The sequence below is a fragment of the Amblyraja radiata genome, chromosome 15, assembly GCF_010909765.2.
Source record: "Amblyraja radiata isolate CabotCenter1 chromosome 15, sAmbRad1.1.pri, whole genome shotgun sequence".
In the NCBI taxonomy this organism is placed as follows: Eukaryota; Metazoa; Chordata; class Chondrichthyes; order Rajiformes; family Rajidae; genus Amblyraja; species Amblyraja radiata.
Window position 1 is genome coordinate 34,432,128 of NC_045970.1, and position 18,483 is coordinate 34,450,610.

Consider the following 18,483-nt stretch of genomic DNA (forward strand, 5'->3'; position numbering starts at 1 on the left):
CGTACAAACTCCCTACAGACAGCACCTGTAGTCAGGGTGAAACCCGGGTCTCTGGCACTGTAAGGCAGCAACTCTACCGCTGCGCCACTATGCCACCCGTGAGGCAGTAAGAAAGCCTCTGGAATTTCTGGCATGGAAAGAACTTAATGTTCATTAAGTTTAAAGGATTATCTGGCAGCTTTTCACTGAGTTCATCATAAAGCACTCAAACACAGACTATGTTGGGGTTGGCTTAATGGCTGAAGAGTCTATTCCTACTTTAAAGATTCCCATGAGTCATTGATTCTGGCCCAAAAGCAATACACCATTTGTTTGCTGTTGGTGTGTGTGGCTGATGATCACCTTACAGGTTTGTTGAGTTGTTTAAAGACCTGATCGCCTAATTTAGTTAATAGATTTTATTTTTTAAATTTCAGTCATGCTTCCATAATATTAAGAATTCTAAAAATGTGTAAATCTAGATTGTAATGTGCGGTACGCTGCACAGTACAGTCACAATACAACAGTAAAGCTGCTGCCTTACAGCGCCGAAGCCCCGGGTTTGATACTGACTACGAGTGCTGTCTGTACGAAGTTAGTACGTTCTCCCTGTGACCGCGTGGATTTTCTTCGGCGGTTTGTAGATTAATTGACTTTAGTAAAATAAAATTGTAAATGATCTATCATAGGCAGGATGGTGTACGGGATGATGACCGGTCAGCGCAGACTCGGGGGGCCAAATGGCCCATTTCCGCCCTGTATCTCTAAAGCCTAAAGTAAAATAAAAGCACTGCTCACAAGTGTCTTTAGTGCAGTTAATCCTCGGTGAGTTGAGCCTTACTTTGTTAAGCTAGTGTCTATTCAGCAACTAAGACATTGTTGGCATGTTCAAACTTTGTTCATATTCAGGACTGACGTAGTGAATACATGCTCCCCAAATGTAAAATTAAGCATTTTAAACTCCTCTTCCCATTGCCATACTGACCTTTCTGTTCTGGGCTCCCTCCATTGCCAGAATGATGCCACATGCAAACGAGGAGCACCAAAAAGGGCGGCACATTGGCCTATGTGCAAGTCCAATGACTCAAGTTCTGAGAAAGTAATTGGCTTATAAACTGGATTCACACGGACATTTGGAAATTTGGGCCATGCACCTTTGTGGCACAGTGGCGCAGCAGTAGAGTTGCTGCCTTACAGAGATCTACGTTCAATCCTGCCTAACGGGGATGTCTGTACAGAGTTTGTACATTCTCACCGTGACCGTGTGGGTTTTCTCCAGGTGCTCCGGTATCCTCCCACACTCCAAAGACGTGCTGGCTTTAAGATTAATTTGGCTTTGGTAAAAATTGTAAGTTATCCCTAGTGTGTAGGTAAGTGTTATTGCGGGGGATTGCTGGTCAGCACGGACTTGGCGGGATAATGGGTCTGCTTCTGTGTTATCTAAACTAAAACGAAACACCTCATATTCCGTTTGAGGAGCTTACAACCCAACCACGTGAACAATGAATTAGCCAACTTTAGGTAGCTACAAAACTCTCCCCTTCTTCCCCCACATTTTCCCCCTCCCTCACTTTCCCCTGTTCCCCACCTGTACTCAAACCCATTTCTCCCCCTCCCCTTCCACCTACATTCTTTCCTCTAACAACTTACAACTCTTGAAATCCTGTTGTCTCACACCTTCTGTCTTTTCATCTCTGTCCTGGCAACATTGGGCACCAATGACCTGCCCGCAAAAGCCTCCCTCATCTATCGCAACCTGTTACTTGCCAGGTTTGTCCTTGCCCCTCCTCACTTCCAGCTTTCTTCCACTCTCTAGAGGCAGCACAGTGTCAAGATTTGCTGCCTTCCAGCGTCAGAGACCCGGGTTCTATCCTGACTGCGGGTGTTGTCTGTACGGAGTTTGGACGTTCTCCCTGTGACCATGTGGGTTTTCTCTGGGTGCTTCGGTTTCCTCCCACATACCAAAGACGTGCAGGATTGTAGGTTAATTTGCTTCTGTAAATTGTCCCTAGAGTGTAGGATAGAACTGGTGTACGGGTGATCACCAGTTGGCGTGGGCTTGGCGGAAGGGCTTGTTTCAACGCTGTATCTCTAAACTAAACTAAACTCTACAATCAGTATGAAGATTGTTCCAACCTGAAACCTCACAAAACAATCTCAAACAGAAAATACTGGAGTAACTGAGCAGGTCGGGCAGCATCTCTGGAGAACATGGATCGGTGACATTGGCCTCGACCCGAAATGTCACCTATCCATGTTCTCCATAGATTCTGCCTGACCCGCTCAGTTACGCCAACACTATATATCATTTAAAAAAAATCAAGCATGTTTAGTTTGTTCTGGCTAATCTAATTGTGGTCATATGTTAAAAATCAATGGTCTAATGAGACTTCTAGATATTGTATCAATATTGCACGGAAATGGTGAATCATTCAGGAATTAATTACTGAGGCCTAGCGTCACAGTCAGACATAATACGGGTGGTGGCTTCCTCAGTATGTGTTTCTAAGTAATTTATATTGAATAGTTGACAATATTTGCTGAGCAATTAAAGAAATATATTAGTCCAAATAAACTGAGAATAAAGAGGCCCTTGTCTTGGTTGCGGAAGGCTACAGGAAACCTGACGCAATTTTCTCGCATGGTTAAGACTTAAGCAAGGTGAGGGACTGGACAAGCATTGTCTATCTCTTCCCCAATCAGGCCAATTGAGATCCACACAATGTGTGGCCCAAGATTGACTCATTACTGAGTCAGTGCAAGCTAGAAGTCTCTTTGCAATTGAGAAGAAATTTTGCACTGAATATGCACAATGGATGAAGTGTTCCAATGGAGATCGACGTGTCAATGCCGACCAAGGAGCCCCACCTATGCTAGTCCCATCTGCTCGTGTTTGGAATTGGCTGGAGGATAATAAGGCTACTATCTAAAAATGAGAGGAGTACTATTTTCAAATACATCACGGCTCTGCCACAGAGGCTGTGCTTTTCAGTCATTGAGAAAAAATGTGAAGATGCATTTTTCAAGTGCTGAGTGATTAGAGTCTGTAATAGAGTTTGTAATAGAGGCAGGATCAGTTATGGTATTCAAAACGGAAATGGATAAGTGTATGAAAAGAAAATAAGTGTGTAGAAAGAAACTGCAAATGCTGGTTTATATCGAAGAAAGACACAAAGTGCTGGAGTAACTCAGTGGATCAGGCAGCGTCTTGGAGTCAGAGAGAGGAAGTGAACTTCTTCAAAGTAGGCATACCTTGCAGAGATTGTGCAGTGGAGCAAACAAAATGTGTATGAAGGAACTCAAGGAATGCCTACTTTGAAAAAGTTCTCCTCCTCTCTTCGAATCCAGAGCCAATGAGTTACTCCAGCATTTTGTGTCCAGCTGTGGCATAAACCAGCATCTGCAGTTCCTTCCTACACAAGTGTTTCAATGGGCTTTTCCTGCCAGAGTGGGCAAAAAATAGAAATTGTGGAGGACGGGTAGGAAACAAGATATAAATAGTCTTCAAGCACAGATATAATATCCTTCAAAACTGTAAGATGCCAAGAGCACTTTACAGTAAAAAAAAATGTGAAATGTAATGATTATTATTGCAAAATAATGATTGCAATGGACAGCAAGATCCATTATGCAGCAATGCAATTATAACTGGTTAGTCTGAAGAAGGGTCCCAATTCATAACGTCGCCTATCCATGTTCTCCTGGGATGCTGCCTGACCCGCTGAGTTACTCCAGCACTCAGTGTCTTCTACGACAGGTTAAGCTGCTTTCCTGATCCCAACATCTGCTGACAACCTTCTACCGCTGCACCACAGAGAGCATATTAATGGCATCTCTGTGTGATATCTCAGCTGCACGGAGGCGGAGAGGAGAGCTCTTCAGCGCGTCGTCCACAGAGCGCAGAGGATTATTGGGACACAGCTACCAGCCTTGGAGGGCATCTACCACACACGGTGCCTCAGGAAGGCTGTCAGCATCCATAAAGACTCCTCACACCCTTGTAACGGACTGTTCGAACTACTTCCCTCCGGCAGACGTTACAAGGCCTTCTACGCCCGAACCTCCAGACTCAGAAACAGCTTCATTCCCAGAGCTATAGCAGCTCTGAACCGGCCCTGCTGAGTGCCCCCCACCCCCCCTGGACTGTCTCCCTCAGATGGTCACGTCGCACAGTTTATTTATTTATTTATTTTTTTTGACATCGGATGGAAGCTGCATACTAAATCTCGTTGCATTGATGTGCAATGACAATAAAAGATATTATTATTATTCTGAGGAATCAATATTGGCTGGAACATCACTGTTTGATTTGCTCAATTTAATTTTGTTCAGTTCATTGTCACATGTCCCGAGGTACAGTGAAAAGCTTTTTCGTTGTGTGCCATCCAGTCAGCGGAAGAACTATATATACATGATTACAATGAAGCTGTCCACAGTGTGCGGATGCAAAATAAAGGGAATATTGTTTAGTGCAAGATAAACTTCAATAAAGTCTGTTTAATGATAGTTCGAGTCTCCAATGAGGTAATAGCTCAGAACTGCTTTTTAGTTGAGTTAGTTTTGAGATACAGCACCATCGGCCCAACAAATCCGCGCCGACCAATGATCCCTGCACACCAATATTATCCTACACACACTATGGACAACTTTTACAATTTTGTACCAAGCCAATTAACTGAAAAACCTGTACATCTTTAGAGTGTGGGAGGAAACCCGAGCACCAGGAGAAAACCCATGCAGGTTACGGGGAGAACATACAAACTCCATATAGGCAGTACCCATAGTAAGGATTGAACCCAGGTCTCTGGAGCTGTAAGGCAGCAACTCTACCACTGCATTATCATGCCGCCCCAACCGACTGCTCTCTATTCAGTGATATGATGGTTCAGTTGTGTGGTAACAGCTGGGAGGAAACTGAAGTAGTGTGATGGGATCTTTTATGACAGCTACGGGGAAGGCGAGGCCAGAGATTAACCCTCTACAAAAGACGGTACTTTCAGTCTTGCTGCATTCCCTCAGTACTAGCCAAAGGCCAGTTACAGGTAATCCAACTGTAAACACAGGTCATATAATCCCGCTTGGAGTGCATACTGTCGTTGTGTCCTTGGGCAAGACACTTCACCCACCTTTGCCTGTGTGTGAATGTGTGTGAGTGATTGGTGGTGGTCGGAGGGGCCGTAGGCGCAGAATGGCAGCCACACTTCCGTCAGTCTGCCCCAGGGCAGCTGTGGCTACAGAAGTAGCTTACCACCACCGAGTGTGACTGAGGAGTGAATGAATAATGCGATGTAAAGCGCCTTGAGTATTAGAAAGGCGCTATATAAATCCCATCCATTATTATTATTATTATTATATACCAGTGAACATATTCAGCAACCCAACACTTCAGGCGGTGCGATGGCGCAGCAGTAGAGTTGCTGCCTTACAGCGCTAATAGCGCCAGAGACCCAGGTTCGATCCCGACTACGGGTGTTTATCTGCACGGAGTTTGTACGTTCACCCCGTGAGTTTTCTCCGAGATTTCGGTTTCCTCCCACTCTCCAAAGACATCAGGTTTGTAGGTTAATTGGCTTGGTATTAATGTAAAATTGTCCCTAGTGTGTGTGGGATAGTGTTAATGTGTGGGGACTGCTGGTCTGTGCTGACTTGGTGGGTCGAAGGGCCTGTTTCCATGCTGTATCTCTAAACTAAAAACTAAACCAACTTTACCTGACCAATTATAACCATGGATACACCTTCATGATAAGCACTTACGTCCATCTGCAGTCCTCGCTTCAATGTGCACGAGGTCTGGATCCATGTCCAAATTCTTTACAGACCTGTGGGGTGGGGAGAGGGGAGGTGGGAGTGGAGATGAAAAAGAAGGAAAACACCGTGTGAGATAAAGTTGGGACATCATTGTCAAGTTCTCTGACCGCTCCATTTTGCGCTCTTAATCCCATATCTCGCATCAGAGTCTATCATTGGCTGTTGCTCATGCACAAGTGAATCAATGCTTCCTGAGTTTGTTGAAGGGAATAATATATTACATTTTCAAAAGGCAATGACTATTTGACTGCGATTTAGATCTTAATTCAGTTTTTCCGATTGGGAAGTGACACCAGGTAATAGGCTGAAAAGAAATGCAGTTGCATATTTGTTACACTCACTGAAAGACATCAATCTCTGCTTAAGCTGCAATTATTCCCATCATGGGTGACATTAAGATCAAACAATTATGAATGGAAGCAGATACCAATGCAAAGATTCATACTAATGCTTGTGAACCGAGTTAAAATGTTATGAATGCACTTGTTAAAATGGAGGGTCACCTCAAGGACTTGGTGCATAACCATGAGCAGCTTGGTATAGATTAGTTGAAATTAGTTTATTGATTCTTCCACCAAGTTACAGTGAAAAGCTTTGTTGTGTTCTAACCAATCAGCATGACCATGTTAGATTCACATGGATATTTGGAAGTCTGTGCCATGTACCTTCGTGGCACAGTGGCGCAGGAGTAGAGTTGCTGCCTTACAGATATTCAGGTTCGATCCTGCCTAAGGGGGCTGTACGTTCTCCCCGTAACTGCGTGGGTTTTCTCCAAGTGCTCCGGCTTCCTCCCACACTCCAAAGACGTGCAGGTTTGTAGGTCAATTTGGCTTTGGTAAAAACTGTAAATTAACCCTAATGTGTAAGATAGTGCTTTTGGTGGGGATCGTTGGTCAGCGCGGACTCGGTGGGCTGAAGGGTCTGTTTTCGCGCTGTATGTCTAAACTAAAACTAAACACATTATATTCCGTTTGGGTAGCTTGTAACCCAACCATTGAATTGTCCAATTTTAGGCAGCTACAAAACTCTCCCCCTCTGTTCTTTCCTCACATTTTCCCCCTCTCCCACATTTCCTTCCCCCCACCTGTACTTAAACGCATTTCACCCTCTCCCACCTACATTCCTTCCTCTAACAACTTACAACTCTTTAAATCCTTTTGTCTCACACCTTCTGTCTCTTCAACTCTGGCTTTTGCCCAATGATCTGCCTGTCAAAAGCCTCCCTCATCTGTATCAACCAGTAACTTCCCAGGCTTTGTCCTTCCCTTCATCTCTTCCAGCTTTCTATCACTCTGTAGGGGCAGCACAGTGCCAAGGTGGTAGAGATGCTGCCTTACAGCACCAAAGACCCGGGTTTGATCCTGATTGTGGGTGTTGTCTGTACGGAGTTTGTACCTTCTCCCTGTGACCGCGAGGGTTTTCTCCTGGTGCTTCGGTTTCCTCCCACATACCAAAGACGTGCAGGATTGTAGGTTAATTGCCTTCTGTAAATTGTCCCTAGTATGTAGGATAGAACTAGTGTATGGGTGATTGCTGTTTGACATGGACTCAGTGAGCTGAAGGGACTGTTTCAACACTGTATCTCTAAACTAAACTAAACTAAACTCTACACTCAGTCTGAAGATGGTCCCGATCTGAAATATCACAAAATGACCTCAAACACAAAATACTGGAGTAACTCAGCAGATCGGGCAGCATCTCTGGAGAACATGGATAGGTAACCCGAAACGTGACCATGCATGATTACAATCAAGCCATCCACAGTGCACAGATGCATGATAAAGGGAATAACGTGAATGTCAAGTGCAAGTCCAGTAAAGTCTGATCAAAGATAGTCCGAGGGTCTCCAATGTGGTAGATAGTAGCTTAGGACCGCTCTCTAGTTGTTGGTAGGATGGCTCAGTTGCTTGATAACAACTGGGAAGAGACTGTCCCTGATTCTATACCATTTGTGATATGGGAGAGGTGAGAAGAGGGAATGGCTGGGGTACGACTTGTCCTTGATTATGCTGCTGGCCTAGCCAAGGCAGTGTGAAGTGTAGATGGAGTCAATGAAAGAGAGGTTGGATTGTGTGATGGTCTGGGCTGAGTCCACAACTCTCTGCAATTTCTTGCGGTCTAGGATGGAGCTGTTCCCTACAATGCAAGTCATGTGATGGCTTCATGATTGGGCGGTTCTGTTCTCTCAACACTCTGCCTCCTCCGTGTTGAACTTTGCATGCACTTATTTAATCAAGGAGGCCCAGCATCTGCCATTTTGAAAACCCCACCCTCCCCTTTCTGCCACATAGAACATGGAACATAGAACAGTACAGTACAGGAACGGGCCCATCAGCCCACAATGTTTGTGCTGACCTGATGCCAAGACAAACTGATCTCATCTGCCTGTACATGATAAATAATAATAATAACATTGTCCTGGCCTTATCTCCAACTCTGGATTTACCATTATGCGAAGGACACCAGCTATGCCCGAAATCACACTTCTTCTCCCCTCCCCACCCCAACCGAGTAGCCGCTGTTAAATGGCCACTGTCGCTTACCCAGTGGTAGAATCTAGAGGAGTTAATGTGAAGAGCATACAAATAATTAGTGCAGGATTAGTATAAATGGGTGGTTGAAGATCAGCACAGGTGGGCCAACGGTTCATCGGTCCATAAGTGGTAGGACAAGAATTAGGCCATTTGGCCCATCAGGTCTACTCTGCCATTCAATCATAGCTGATCTATCTTTCCCTCTCAACCCTATTCTCCTGCCTTCTCCCCATAACCCCTGACACCCATACTAATCATGAATCCGTCAATCTCCACCTTAAAAATATCCAGTGACTTGGCCTCCACAGCAATGAATTCCACAGATTCACCTCTGACTAAAGAAATTCCTCCTCATCTCCTTTCTAAAGGGCTTGCTATCATGCAGTATCTCTCTCTATGACTACCCCTATCTTAATTATACATTTTTAGAGATATTGCATTCACCAGCAGAGAAAGGGCAGACAGGAGTTTTCAATCCCAGGACAAATGCCGACATATTTTAGCTGTAGGGTGAATCCGCCTTCGTGTTTGAGGTGGGATCAAGGTAAATTGCTCCCCGACAATAAATTAGTCTTGGAGCCTGTTCAAATATTTAAGAATATCTCATTACAAACAAGCAATGCAGTTAATGAAGGATTGGGCACAGCAAGCTCTTCTATCATTTGGCCCAAGATTAGTACCCACGCCTAGACATACGTTTTATTTGATCAGAACATTTTGGTTTGCCAGAATTTGCAGAGAAATCAGAGAAATCTTTCTTCTCCCATGAGCTGTGGCAGGCCGCTGATTACTTCTGCTTTGGACTGCTGGCAGATGACAGGGAGCTTGCATTCATACAGATAGAATATATAAAGATCAGAAGGACACCAGACATCGGGACCAGGCATGTGAAGTCAGTCCAAGTCCAATTTATTTAATAATGCTGCCAGGGTTTAAAAAAAATATTTTTTAAATTTGTGGCAGTTGTATCTTGTGTGAAAAAAAACCACACAGAATGCGAGCGTCGAGAATCCATGCTACCTAACTACAGATAAATGCAAAAAATACACACAAAGTGCTGGAGTAACTCAGCGGGTCTGGCAGCATCTCTGGAGAAAGATAAATCAATTTGCCTGACCCACTGATTTACTCAGCACACTGTTTCTTTGGAATAAACCAGCATCGGTAGTTCTTTGTTTCTGCGGATAAATGCATGTCACTTGATGTCCATTCCTAGTGTTTTGATATCAAAATGTCACTGCTATCTTCATACATATTATGTTGCTTCTACTCCTCTCCACAACCCCTCCTTTCCCCCTTACCCCCCCCCTTACCTCCACTAAAAGTTGGTTAACCAGTTCCACAGTTCACAGTAATGTATCCCTCTTGGCATCCAGCTGTCCCTCACCAACAATCGGTCTATCGGGGAACCTCCCTGCCTGAGGTCATCTGTTGCCGGCCCTGATTTGTCCTGGCTTTTTCTTGCTTTCAGTTCCCAACCCCCCCACCCCGCCCCCCCAACCCCACATACACACACACACACACACACCTCCCACAATCAGTCTGAAGGATCCTGACCCAAAAAGTTACCTATCCATATAGAGATGCTGCCTGATCCACTGAGTTGCTCCAGCATTTAGTGTCTATTCGTGGTTGTTTACGATGTCAGTAGTGGCCGTGATGCGTATAAAGTTCAACTAGATGGTGGTGCAGTAGGAGTGGGGCAATGGTGCAGATCACAGAGCAGCATGCTCACAGCTCCAGCCGCCAGGCTTGATCCTGACATCAGGTGATGTGCGCTTAGAGTGTGTACACTCTCTTGGCAAATGCACGCGCTTCCTCTGAGTTTTCTCCCACATCCCAAAGATTTCCAGTTGGTCGGTCAATCAGTCACTGTATATTGCCCCTGATTTATAGGTGACTGGATGGTAATGAGGTGACATGGACAACACATGCTGCCGCACTGGTGTGTAAGGCAAGGCAGCGCCTTTACCACCTCAGGCAGCTGAAGGAATTCAGAGCCTCTCTGAGGATCCTTCAGTGCTTCTACTCTGGGGCTGTCCGGCAACATCACAATCTGGTTTGGGAACAGCTCTGCCCAGGACACGAAGACTCTGAAGAGAGTAGTGCGTTCGGCCGAACGCACTATGGGAACTACACTCGCCCCCCTGCAGGAACTATACATCAGAAGGTGCTGATCCAGAGCCAGCAACATTATGGGGGACCCCTACCACCCCAGCCATGGACTGTTCCAGCTGCTACGGTAAGGCAAACGCCTCCGCTGTCATGCTGTCAAAACAGAGTGGATGAGACGGAATTTCTTCCTACAGGCCATCAGGACTGTAAACTCCTATCTCACCAGGGACTAATTTACTGTTGTGTTGTGTCTTTTTAAAATAGCTGGGTTTTTTTCTATTATGTAAATACTGATTCTGTTCTATTCTGTTCTGTAGTGTTTTGCACAATCCACAGGCATTGCCACTTTCATTACACTGCACATCTTGTATGTGTAAGTGACAAATTAAGTTGACGACTTGACTTGACTTGATAAATATTGCCATTGAGAGGGGATGACAAGGGATCTTTTTGAAACATCTAAGATTATAAAGCGATTGGACATGCTGGAGGCAGGAATCATGTCCCCGATTTTGGGGGAGTCCAGAACCAGGGCCACAGCTTAAGAATAAGGGGTAGGCCATTTAGAACGGAAATGAGGAAAAACTTTTTCACCCAGAGAGTTGTGAATCTGTGGAATTCTCTGCCTCAAAAAGCAGTGAAGGCCAATTCTCTGGATGCTTTGAAGAGAGAGTTAGATAGAGCTCTGAAAGAAAGCGGAGTCAGGGGATATGGTGAGAAGGCATTAATGGGGTACTGAATGTGGATGATCAGCCATGATCACAGTGAATGGTAGTGCTGACTCGAAGGGCCGAAAGGCCTACTCCTCCACCTATTGTCTATTGTCTATTGTCTATTGTCATACAGCGTGGAAACTAGCCCTTCGACACAACTTACCTATGTGAACCAACAGGCCACATCTACATTAGTCCCACATGTCTGCATTTGGCCCATATCCCTCGAAAACCTTTCCTATCCATGCACCTGTCCAAATTTTAGTTTAATTTAGAGATGCAGCGTGGAAACAGGTTCTTCAGCCCACTAAGTCTGCGCTGACCAGTCATCACCTTTTCACACTAGTTCCACCCTGCACATTAGGGATAATTTTACAGAGGCTTGCACAGCACAGTGGTGCTGTGGTAGAGCTGCTGCCTCCCAGTGCCAGAGACCCGGACAATCTCCCAGAAATAATAGGGGTCCGAGGATCTAGTGGGAAGGAGGAACTGAAAGCAATCCACATTAGTCAGGAAATGGTGTTAGGTAAACTGTTGGTACTGAAGGCAGATAAATCCCCAGGGCCTAATGGTCTGCATCCCAGAGTACTCACGGAGGTGGCCCTAGAAATCGTGGATGTATTGGTGATCATTTTCCAATGTTCTCTCGACTCTGGATCAGTTCCTGTGGACTGGAGGGTAGCCAATGTAATTCCACTTTTTAAGAAAGGAGGGAGAGAGAAAATGGGGAATTATAGGCCAGTTAGCCTTACATCGGTAGCGGGGAAGATGCTGGAGTCGATTAATAAAGACGTTATAACAGCGCATTAGGAAAGCAGTGACAGGATTGGTCAAAGTCAGCATGGAAATCATGCTTGACTAATCTTCTGGGATTTTTTGAGGATGTAACAAGTAGAATGGATAAGGGAGAGCCAGTGGATGTGGTATATCTGGACTTTCAAAAAGCCTTTGACAAGGTACCACACAAGAGATTAGTGCGCAAAATTAGAGCACACGGTATTGGGGGTAGGGTATTGACATGGATAGAGAACTGGTTGGCAGACAGGAAGCAAAGAGTAGGAATTAACGGGTCCTTTTCAGAATGGCAGGCATTGATTAGTGGGGTGCCGCAAGGTTCGGTGAGTGGCCAGATGCATGGCAGATGCAGTCAAATATGGATAAATGTGAGGTTATCCACCTTAGTGGCAAGTACAGGAAGGCAGATTATTATCTGAATGGTGTCAGATTAGGAAAAGGGAAGGTGCAACGAGACCTGGGTGTGCTTGTACATCAGTCACTAAACATGCAGGTACAATAGGCAGTGGAGAAAGCTAATGGCATGTTGGCCTTCATTGTGAGAGGATTTGAGTTCATGAGCAAGGAGGTCCTATTGCAGTTGTACAGGGCCCTGGTTGAGACCGCACCTGGAGTATTGTGTACAATTTTGGTCTCCTAATTTGAGAGGGACATTATTGCTATTGAGGGAGCGCAGCAGAGATTCACCAGGTTAATTCCCGGGATGGCAGGACGGACATATGATGAAAGAATGGGTCGACTGGGCTTGTATTCACTGGAATTTAGAAGGATGAGAGGATGTCTTATAGAAACACATAAAATTCTTAAAGGATTGGACAGGTTAGATGCAGGAAAAATGTTCCCGATGTTAGGGGGGTCCGGAACCACGGGTCACAGTTTAAGGATTAGGGGTAGGCCATTTAGGACTGAGATGAGGAAACACTTTTTCACCCAGAGAGTTGTCTGCTTCTTCTTGTGTCGTATGTCTTTTAGACCTGCAGCTCCGTTGAGGTGAGCCAGGTCAATGTGTCATCATCCAGGTAAATCAGACCTCGTTCACCATTTGGTGGCCGGTGTTTGGGGCAACTGGTGACTATGTGCTCCACTGTCTGTGTTGGGTCCCCACATTCGCAGGAGGCGCTGTCCACGAGGCCCCAACTCTTCATTGCTACTCCATAGCCTGTACTCAAGCGGTTGAGGGTTGTCCACTGCTTTCGGGACAGGTCCTGGCCAGGGACGTCCATGGGGTCATTGATGTAATGGTGTGGCCTAGATAGTTCTGCTGACTTCCACTGGTCTCTCCATCTTGTCTTGACCCAGGCGGCCTTGGAACAGTCAGCCGGTGTTGTGCAGAGCAGCTCTTGGGCTTGCGTGGCAAAGGGGCGCCATGACTTGAGGCGCACACGTGGTGGTGTCTCTGTGACGATCTGATGGAGGAGGTGGGATTCACTGGTCTGTGCCTATCGAGAGAGGGCCAGCGTGGCTGCTTCTCGTCTGATGTTGGCCGCCGCGATGCCAGCGAGGACGGGCAGTTGGTTTACTGGGGTGGCTCGTAGGCATCCGGAGACAGTCCGCAGGGTGCTGTTGAGGGCAGCATCCAGCTTCTTGGCACCAAACCGGGGCGCAGATCCCGGCGGCTGAGAACACCAGGGCCAGTTGTGAATCTGTGGAATTCTCTGCCACAGAAGTCAGTGGAGGTCGATCCACTGGATGTTTTCCAGAGAGAGTTAGTTAGCTCTTAGGGCTAATGGAATCAAGGGATATGGGGAAAAAGCAGGAACGGAGTACTGATCTTAGATGATCAGCCATGATCATATTGAATGGCGGTGCTAGCTCAAAGGGCCGAATGGCCTGCTCCTGCACCTATTTTTCTATGTTTCTATTTTTCTATGTTTCTATGAGTGCCTTACATACTTGGTGAGTTTCTGCATGCCTCTTATAGGTCCCATCACAAATCTCCTCATGTAATGTGGTATAAGATTCAGTTTGAGTTAGCCAGCTGTGATTGAGAGGACAACTCCAACAGAGGCAGAAGGTTAAAGATTCAAAAACAAATCCTGAGAATATATGAATACACATTGCCATTGTCGGAAATTATATGAATACGCATTGCCACTTTTCTAATTGGACGTGAAACTCAAAGTCATACAGAATGGAGACTGGTACTTTGGCCCAACTTGCCCACTCTGACCAACATGTACCATCTGCACTAGTCCCCCCTGCCTACATGTAGTCCAAATCCTTCGGAAACTTTCCTAACCACGTACCTGTCCAAATGTGTTTTAAACACTGCAATAGCACGTGCATCAACTATATCTTAGGCGGCTGGTTCTATATACCTACCACAAAATATTGCCCCTCAGGTTCCTATTAAATCTTTTCCCCTCACCTTAAACCTATGCCCTTTAGTTCTTGATTCTTCTACTCTGGGTAAAAGACTATTCTATTCCTCTCATGATCTTATACACCTCTATAAGATCACCCCCTCATCCTCCAGGGCTCCAAGGAATAAAGTCCTTCCCTGCTTAACCTTTCCCTAAAGTTCAGGCTCTCGAGTGTTGGTGATGTAAATGTTGGGATTTTCTGAACATGAGGACATGGATAGACGACCCTTTTGTTACATGCTAACCAGTCAGCAGAAAGACAATACATAATCACAATCGCGCCATCCACAGTGTACAGATACATGATACAGGAATAACATGAACAACGTTTAGTACAAGATAAAGTCCAGTAAAATCCGATCAAAAATAGTCCGAGGGTAAAAGAGGTAGATAGCAGTTCAAGATGGCTCTATGGTTGTTGGTAGGATGGTTCAGTTGCCTGATAACAGCTGGGAAGAAACTGTCCCTGAATATGGAGGTGCGCGTTTTCACATTACAGTACCTCTTGCCTGATGGGAGAGGGGAGAAGAGGGAGTGGCCAGGGTGCGACTTGTCCTTGATTGTGTTTGTGGCCTTGCCGAGGCAGCGTCAGGAGTAATATCAGATAGTTGTCAGATAGTATTTTTGCCTTTCTCGCTGTATCACATCTGGACAAGTCCTGCATTGTTTCGACTGGACATTCCTCCATAACCAATTATTCACCAATTATTCTCTCAGAAATAAGATTTCTTTACAGCAATGTATATGGATTGGAAAGGCTGAGAGGGCTATGGGCAAAATTCAGGCAAATGGGACGTTCAATATGCCAACTTGGTCGGTATGGGCAATGTGGGCCGAAGGGCCTGTTTCCATGCTGTACGGCTCTACGACACTATGATTCTCCGAGTGCCAAAAGAATGCCAACTAATTTAGCTGTGACTGTCAAGATATAAACAGTGAACGCTGTAAATCCTTCCTGTGTTCAGTAGAGGGAGAAACAGTCAATAGTTCAGATCGTTTCAACCTTTCACCAGAAAGGTTCCTCATCAGATTGTAATGAAAAGTCATCGATTTATTCTGTAGGTTCAAGTGGGTGCAGATGCTGGAATCTTGAGCAAAACACAAAGTTGCGGAGCAACTCAGCGGGTCAAGCAGCATCCGTGGAGGGAATGGGCTTTTCAACAATTACTCTGTATCTCTCTCCACAGATTTCGCCTGACTTGAGGATTTAGACTAATTAAGTTTAGAAATACAGCGTGGAAACAGCACCTTCGAGACCTTGCTAACCAGTGATCAACCGTACACTAGTTCTATTCCGCACACTAGGGACAATTTACAGAAGCCGATTAAACTACAAGCCTGCAAGTCTTTGGAGTGTGGGAGGAAACCGGAGCACCCGGAAAAAACCCACGTGGTCACAGGAAGAATGTTCAAACACTGTACAGACAACACCCGGAGTCAGGATGGAGCCCGGAACATTGGCACTGTAAAGGGCCTGTCCCACCGTACGAGGTAATTCAAGAGTTCTCCCGACTTTTCCCCTCATTCAAACTCAGGGAATGCTGTAGCGGGTCCGTAGGAGTTTGTGGATGTCTTGTAGCGGCACGTAATGCTAATGGTAGGTATTCGGGAAATCCGGTAAACTCGTGATGTTTTTTCAATACTGTGAAAAATGCCCACGAGTAAAAAAATACTTGTGATTAAAAAAATGGTTACTTTTTACTCGTACGAGCCGCTACGAGACATCCACGAACTCCTACGGACCCGCTACGGACATTCTCCGAGTTCGAATCAGGGGAAAACTCGGGAGAACTCTTGAATTACCTCGTACAGTGGGACAGGCCCTTAAGGCTGTGTCTCTATCACTGTGCTGCTCCTTTCCTGTTTTTATTCCTTGTTTTATTGCAATTATCTCTGTTCATTTCTTGTTTTCATTGCAATTGTTCTTTATCTTTTTGTCAGGAGTTTAATAACTTTACATCAGTAGAAGAATCCCGACCCAAAACATCACCCATCCCTGTTCTCCAGAGATGCTGCCTGATTTGCTGCCTTAATCCGGCATCCTCCATCTGCACTTCCTTGTGCCTCAGATCAGTAGCTTCTGTTGAACATTAAGATGCTGTCCCATCAGGACTGCCTTCTCCAGAAGTGCAATCCATTTAGACCTTCCTATGGGTCAAATCCATATTTCCTTCATAAATGCAGATAAATGTACTTTGTCTTATCTTTCAAATTAAAAGCTATTCCTGTTTAATTTGTCCATTCTAAATTCTCTTTACTTTCCTTCTGACCTTGACTGAAAATTAACACTTCACTTCAGGCACTATTTCTAATGACCCCTTAAGTAAATTGATAATGGCTTTTTAATTAAGCTTTTGTTAAACCCTTGCAGAGCTACGGATCCACAGAATATTAACAAGAAGTTACTAATTGATAACTCATTTCTTTTTAGCGCATTTGTTTAATTACCTTATATTTTTGCAGGAGATAAAGTTTCACAGCTGTACCCCTGAAAAGTAAATGCTTGTTAAACTATTTCACGGCTCTCAGAAACAAATTAATTCAATTTTGTCACAGTGGTGTTATCTCGGGCTTCCTGTTACAATGGGAGCTGATTTACTGCATAATCTATTTAAGGGGATTCTTCTGTCTGTCCTCTCAACATTATCCATCGCTTCGTGGAAGCATGCTTACTTCTGATGTTAAAGGCATAGAGTCGTATAGCACAGAGAAGGGCCCTTCAGCCCACTGTGTCCACGCTGACCATCATTCACTCCTGCCACCGGGAAGAAGATAGGAGCATGAAAAACTGTAACGTCCAGGTTCAGGAACATCTTCTTCCCTACAGCCATCAGGCTATTAAACACTACAACATCCAAATAAGCTCTGAACTCCATAGACTTGGGAGCATGCGTTTTATCTTTTTAAACTATTATTGTTTGTCTGTATAAACGTACATATATATAAACATAAAAAAGCTCAGTAAGTACATACCCACACACACACATCCATATACATACTGGACCAAGTGCAGACCCGTTGGGTCTGTTCACCCAACGAGCGGTTGTGGGGGGGAGGCGGCATGCAGCATCACACACACTAACTATCCCCCCCCCCCCCCGCACTCACGCTAATTACCCCCCTTGAAATTATATGAATATTATTAATTTTCTCCTTTCACCCCATAACCACCCTATCTACTGACGCATAGCCCCCAACTTGCAGTCACATCTAGAGAGGGGGGAGGGGGGGGGGGTAGAGAGTGAGGGCAGAGAGAGAAGGGGCAGAGAGACAGAGAGAGAGGGGCAAGAGGGAGAGGGGGTGGCGAGGAGGAGAAGAGGGAGGGTGGGTGAGAGGGGAAAGGTGGGGGTGGAGGGGAGGAGAGAGTGAGGGGGAGAGAGGGGGGGAGAGGTGAGGGGAGGGGGGGAGAGGGAGAGGTGAGTGGAGGGGGAGAGGTGAGGTGAGGGGGAGAGGTGAGGGGAGGGGGAGAGGTGAGGGGGGGGGGAGAGGTGGGGAGCAGAGAGGGTGGGGAGCAGAGAGGGTGGAGGGAAGGGGGTAGGGGTGTGTGGAGGGGAGGGGGGTTTAGGGAGGGACGGTGGGGGAGGGGATGGAGGGAGGAGTGGGAGAAAAGAGGGGAGAAAGAGAGAGGGGGTGAGAGGAGAGGGGGGGAGAGGAGAGGGGGGGAGAGGAGAGGGGGGGAGAGGAGAGGGGGGGAGAGGAGAGGGGGGGGGAGGAGAGGGGGGGAGGAGGAGGGGGGTAGGAGAGGAGGGGGGTAGGAGAGGGGGGGGAGGAGAGGGGGGAGTGAGGGGTGTGCTGAGAGGGGGGTGAGGTGAGGGGAGGGGGGTGAGGTGAGGGGAGGGGGAGAGGTGGGGAGCAGGGAGGGGGAGGGGGGATGGAGGGAAGGGGGTAGGGGTGCGTGGAGGGGAGGGGGGTTTAGGGGAGGGACGGTGGGGGAGGGGAGGAGGGGGAGAAAAAGAGGGGAGAGAGAGAGGGGGGAGAGAGGAGAGGAGGGGGAGAGGAGAGGAGGGGGAGAGGAGAGGGGGGGAGAGGAGAGGGGGGGAGAGGAGAGGGGGGGAGAGGAGAGGGGGGAGAGGAGAGGGGGGGGGAGAGAGAGTGCCTTTTTATTTCAACCCAAACCCCCCAAACAACCATTTGCAGACAGTGCTTTTTTACTTTAACCATATTTTCATTTTCAAA

At 46.2% G+C, this 18,483-nt stretch overlaps 1 protein-coding gene across 5 annotated transcripts in view; it reads right to left on the reverse strand.

Annotated features, from left to right (window-relative positions):
• Positions 1–18,483, reverse strand: part of LOC116981189 (VPS10 domain-containing receptor SorCS1-like) — a 720,890-nt gene that overhangs the window by 172,993 nt on the left and 529,414 nt on the right. For all 5 annotated transcript variants that reach the window (XM_033034012.1, XM_033034011.1, XM_033034009.1 and 2 more), the window contains exon 6: positions 5,734–5,798. In XM_033034012.1, coding sequence (XP_032889903.1) covers positions 5,734–5,798 — 65 coding nt within the window. The remainder of the gene's footprint in view (positions 1–5,733; positions 5,799–18,483) is intronic.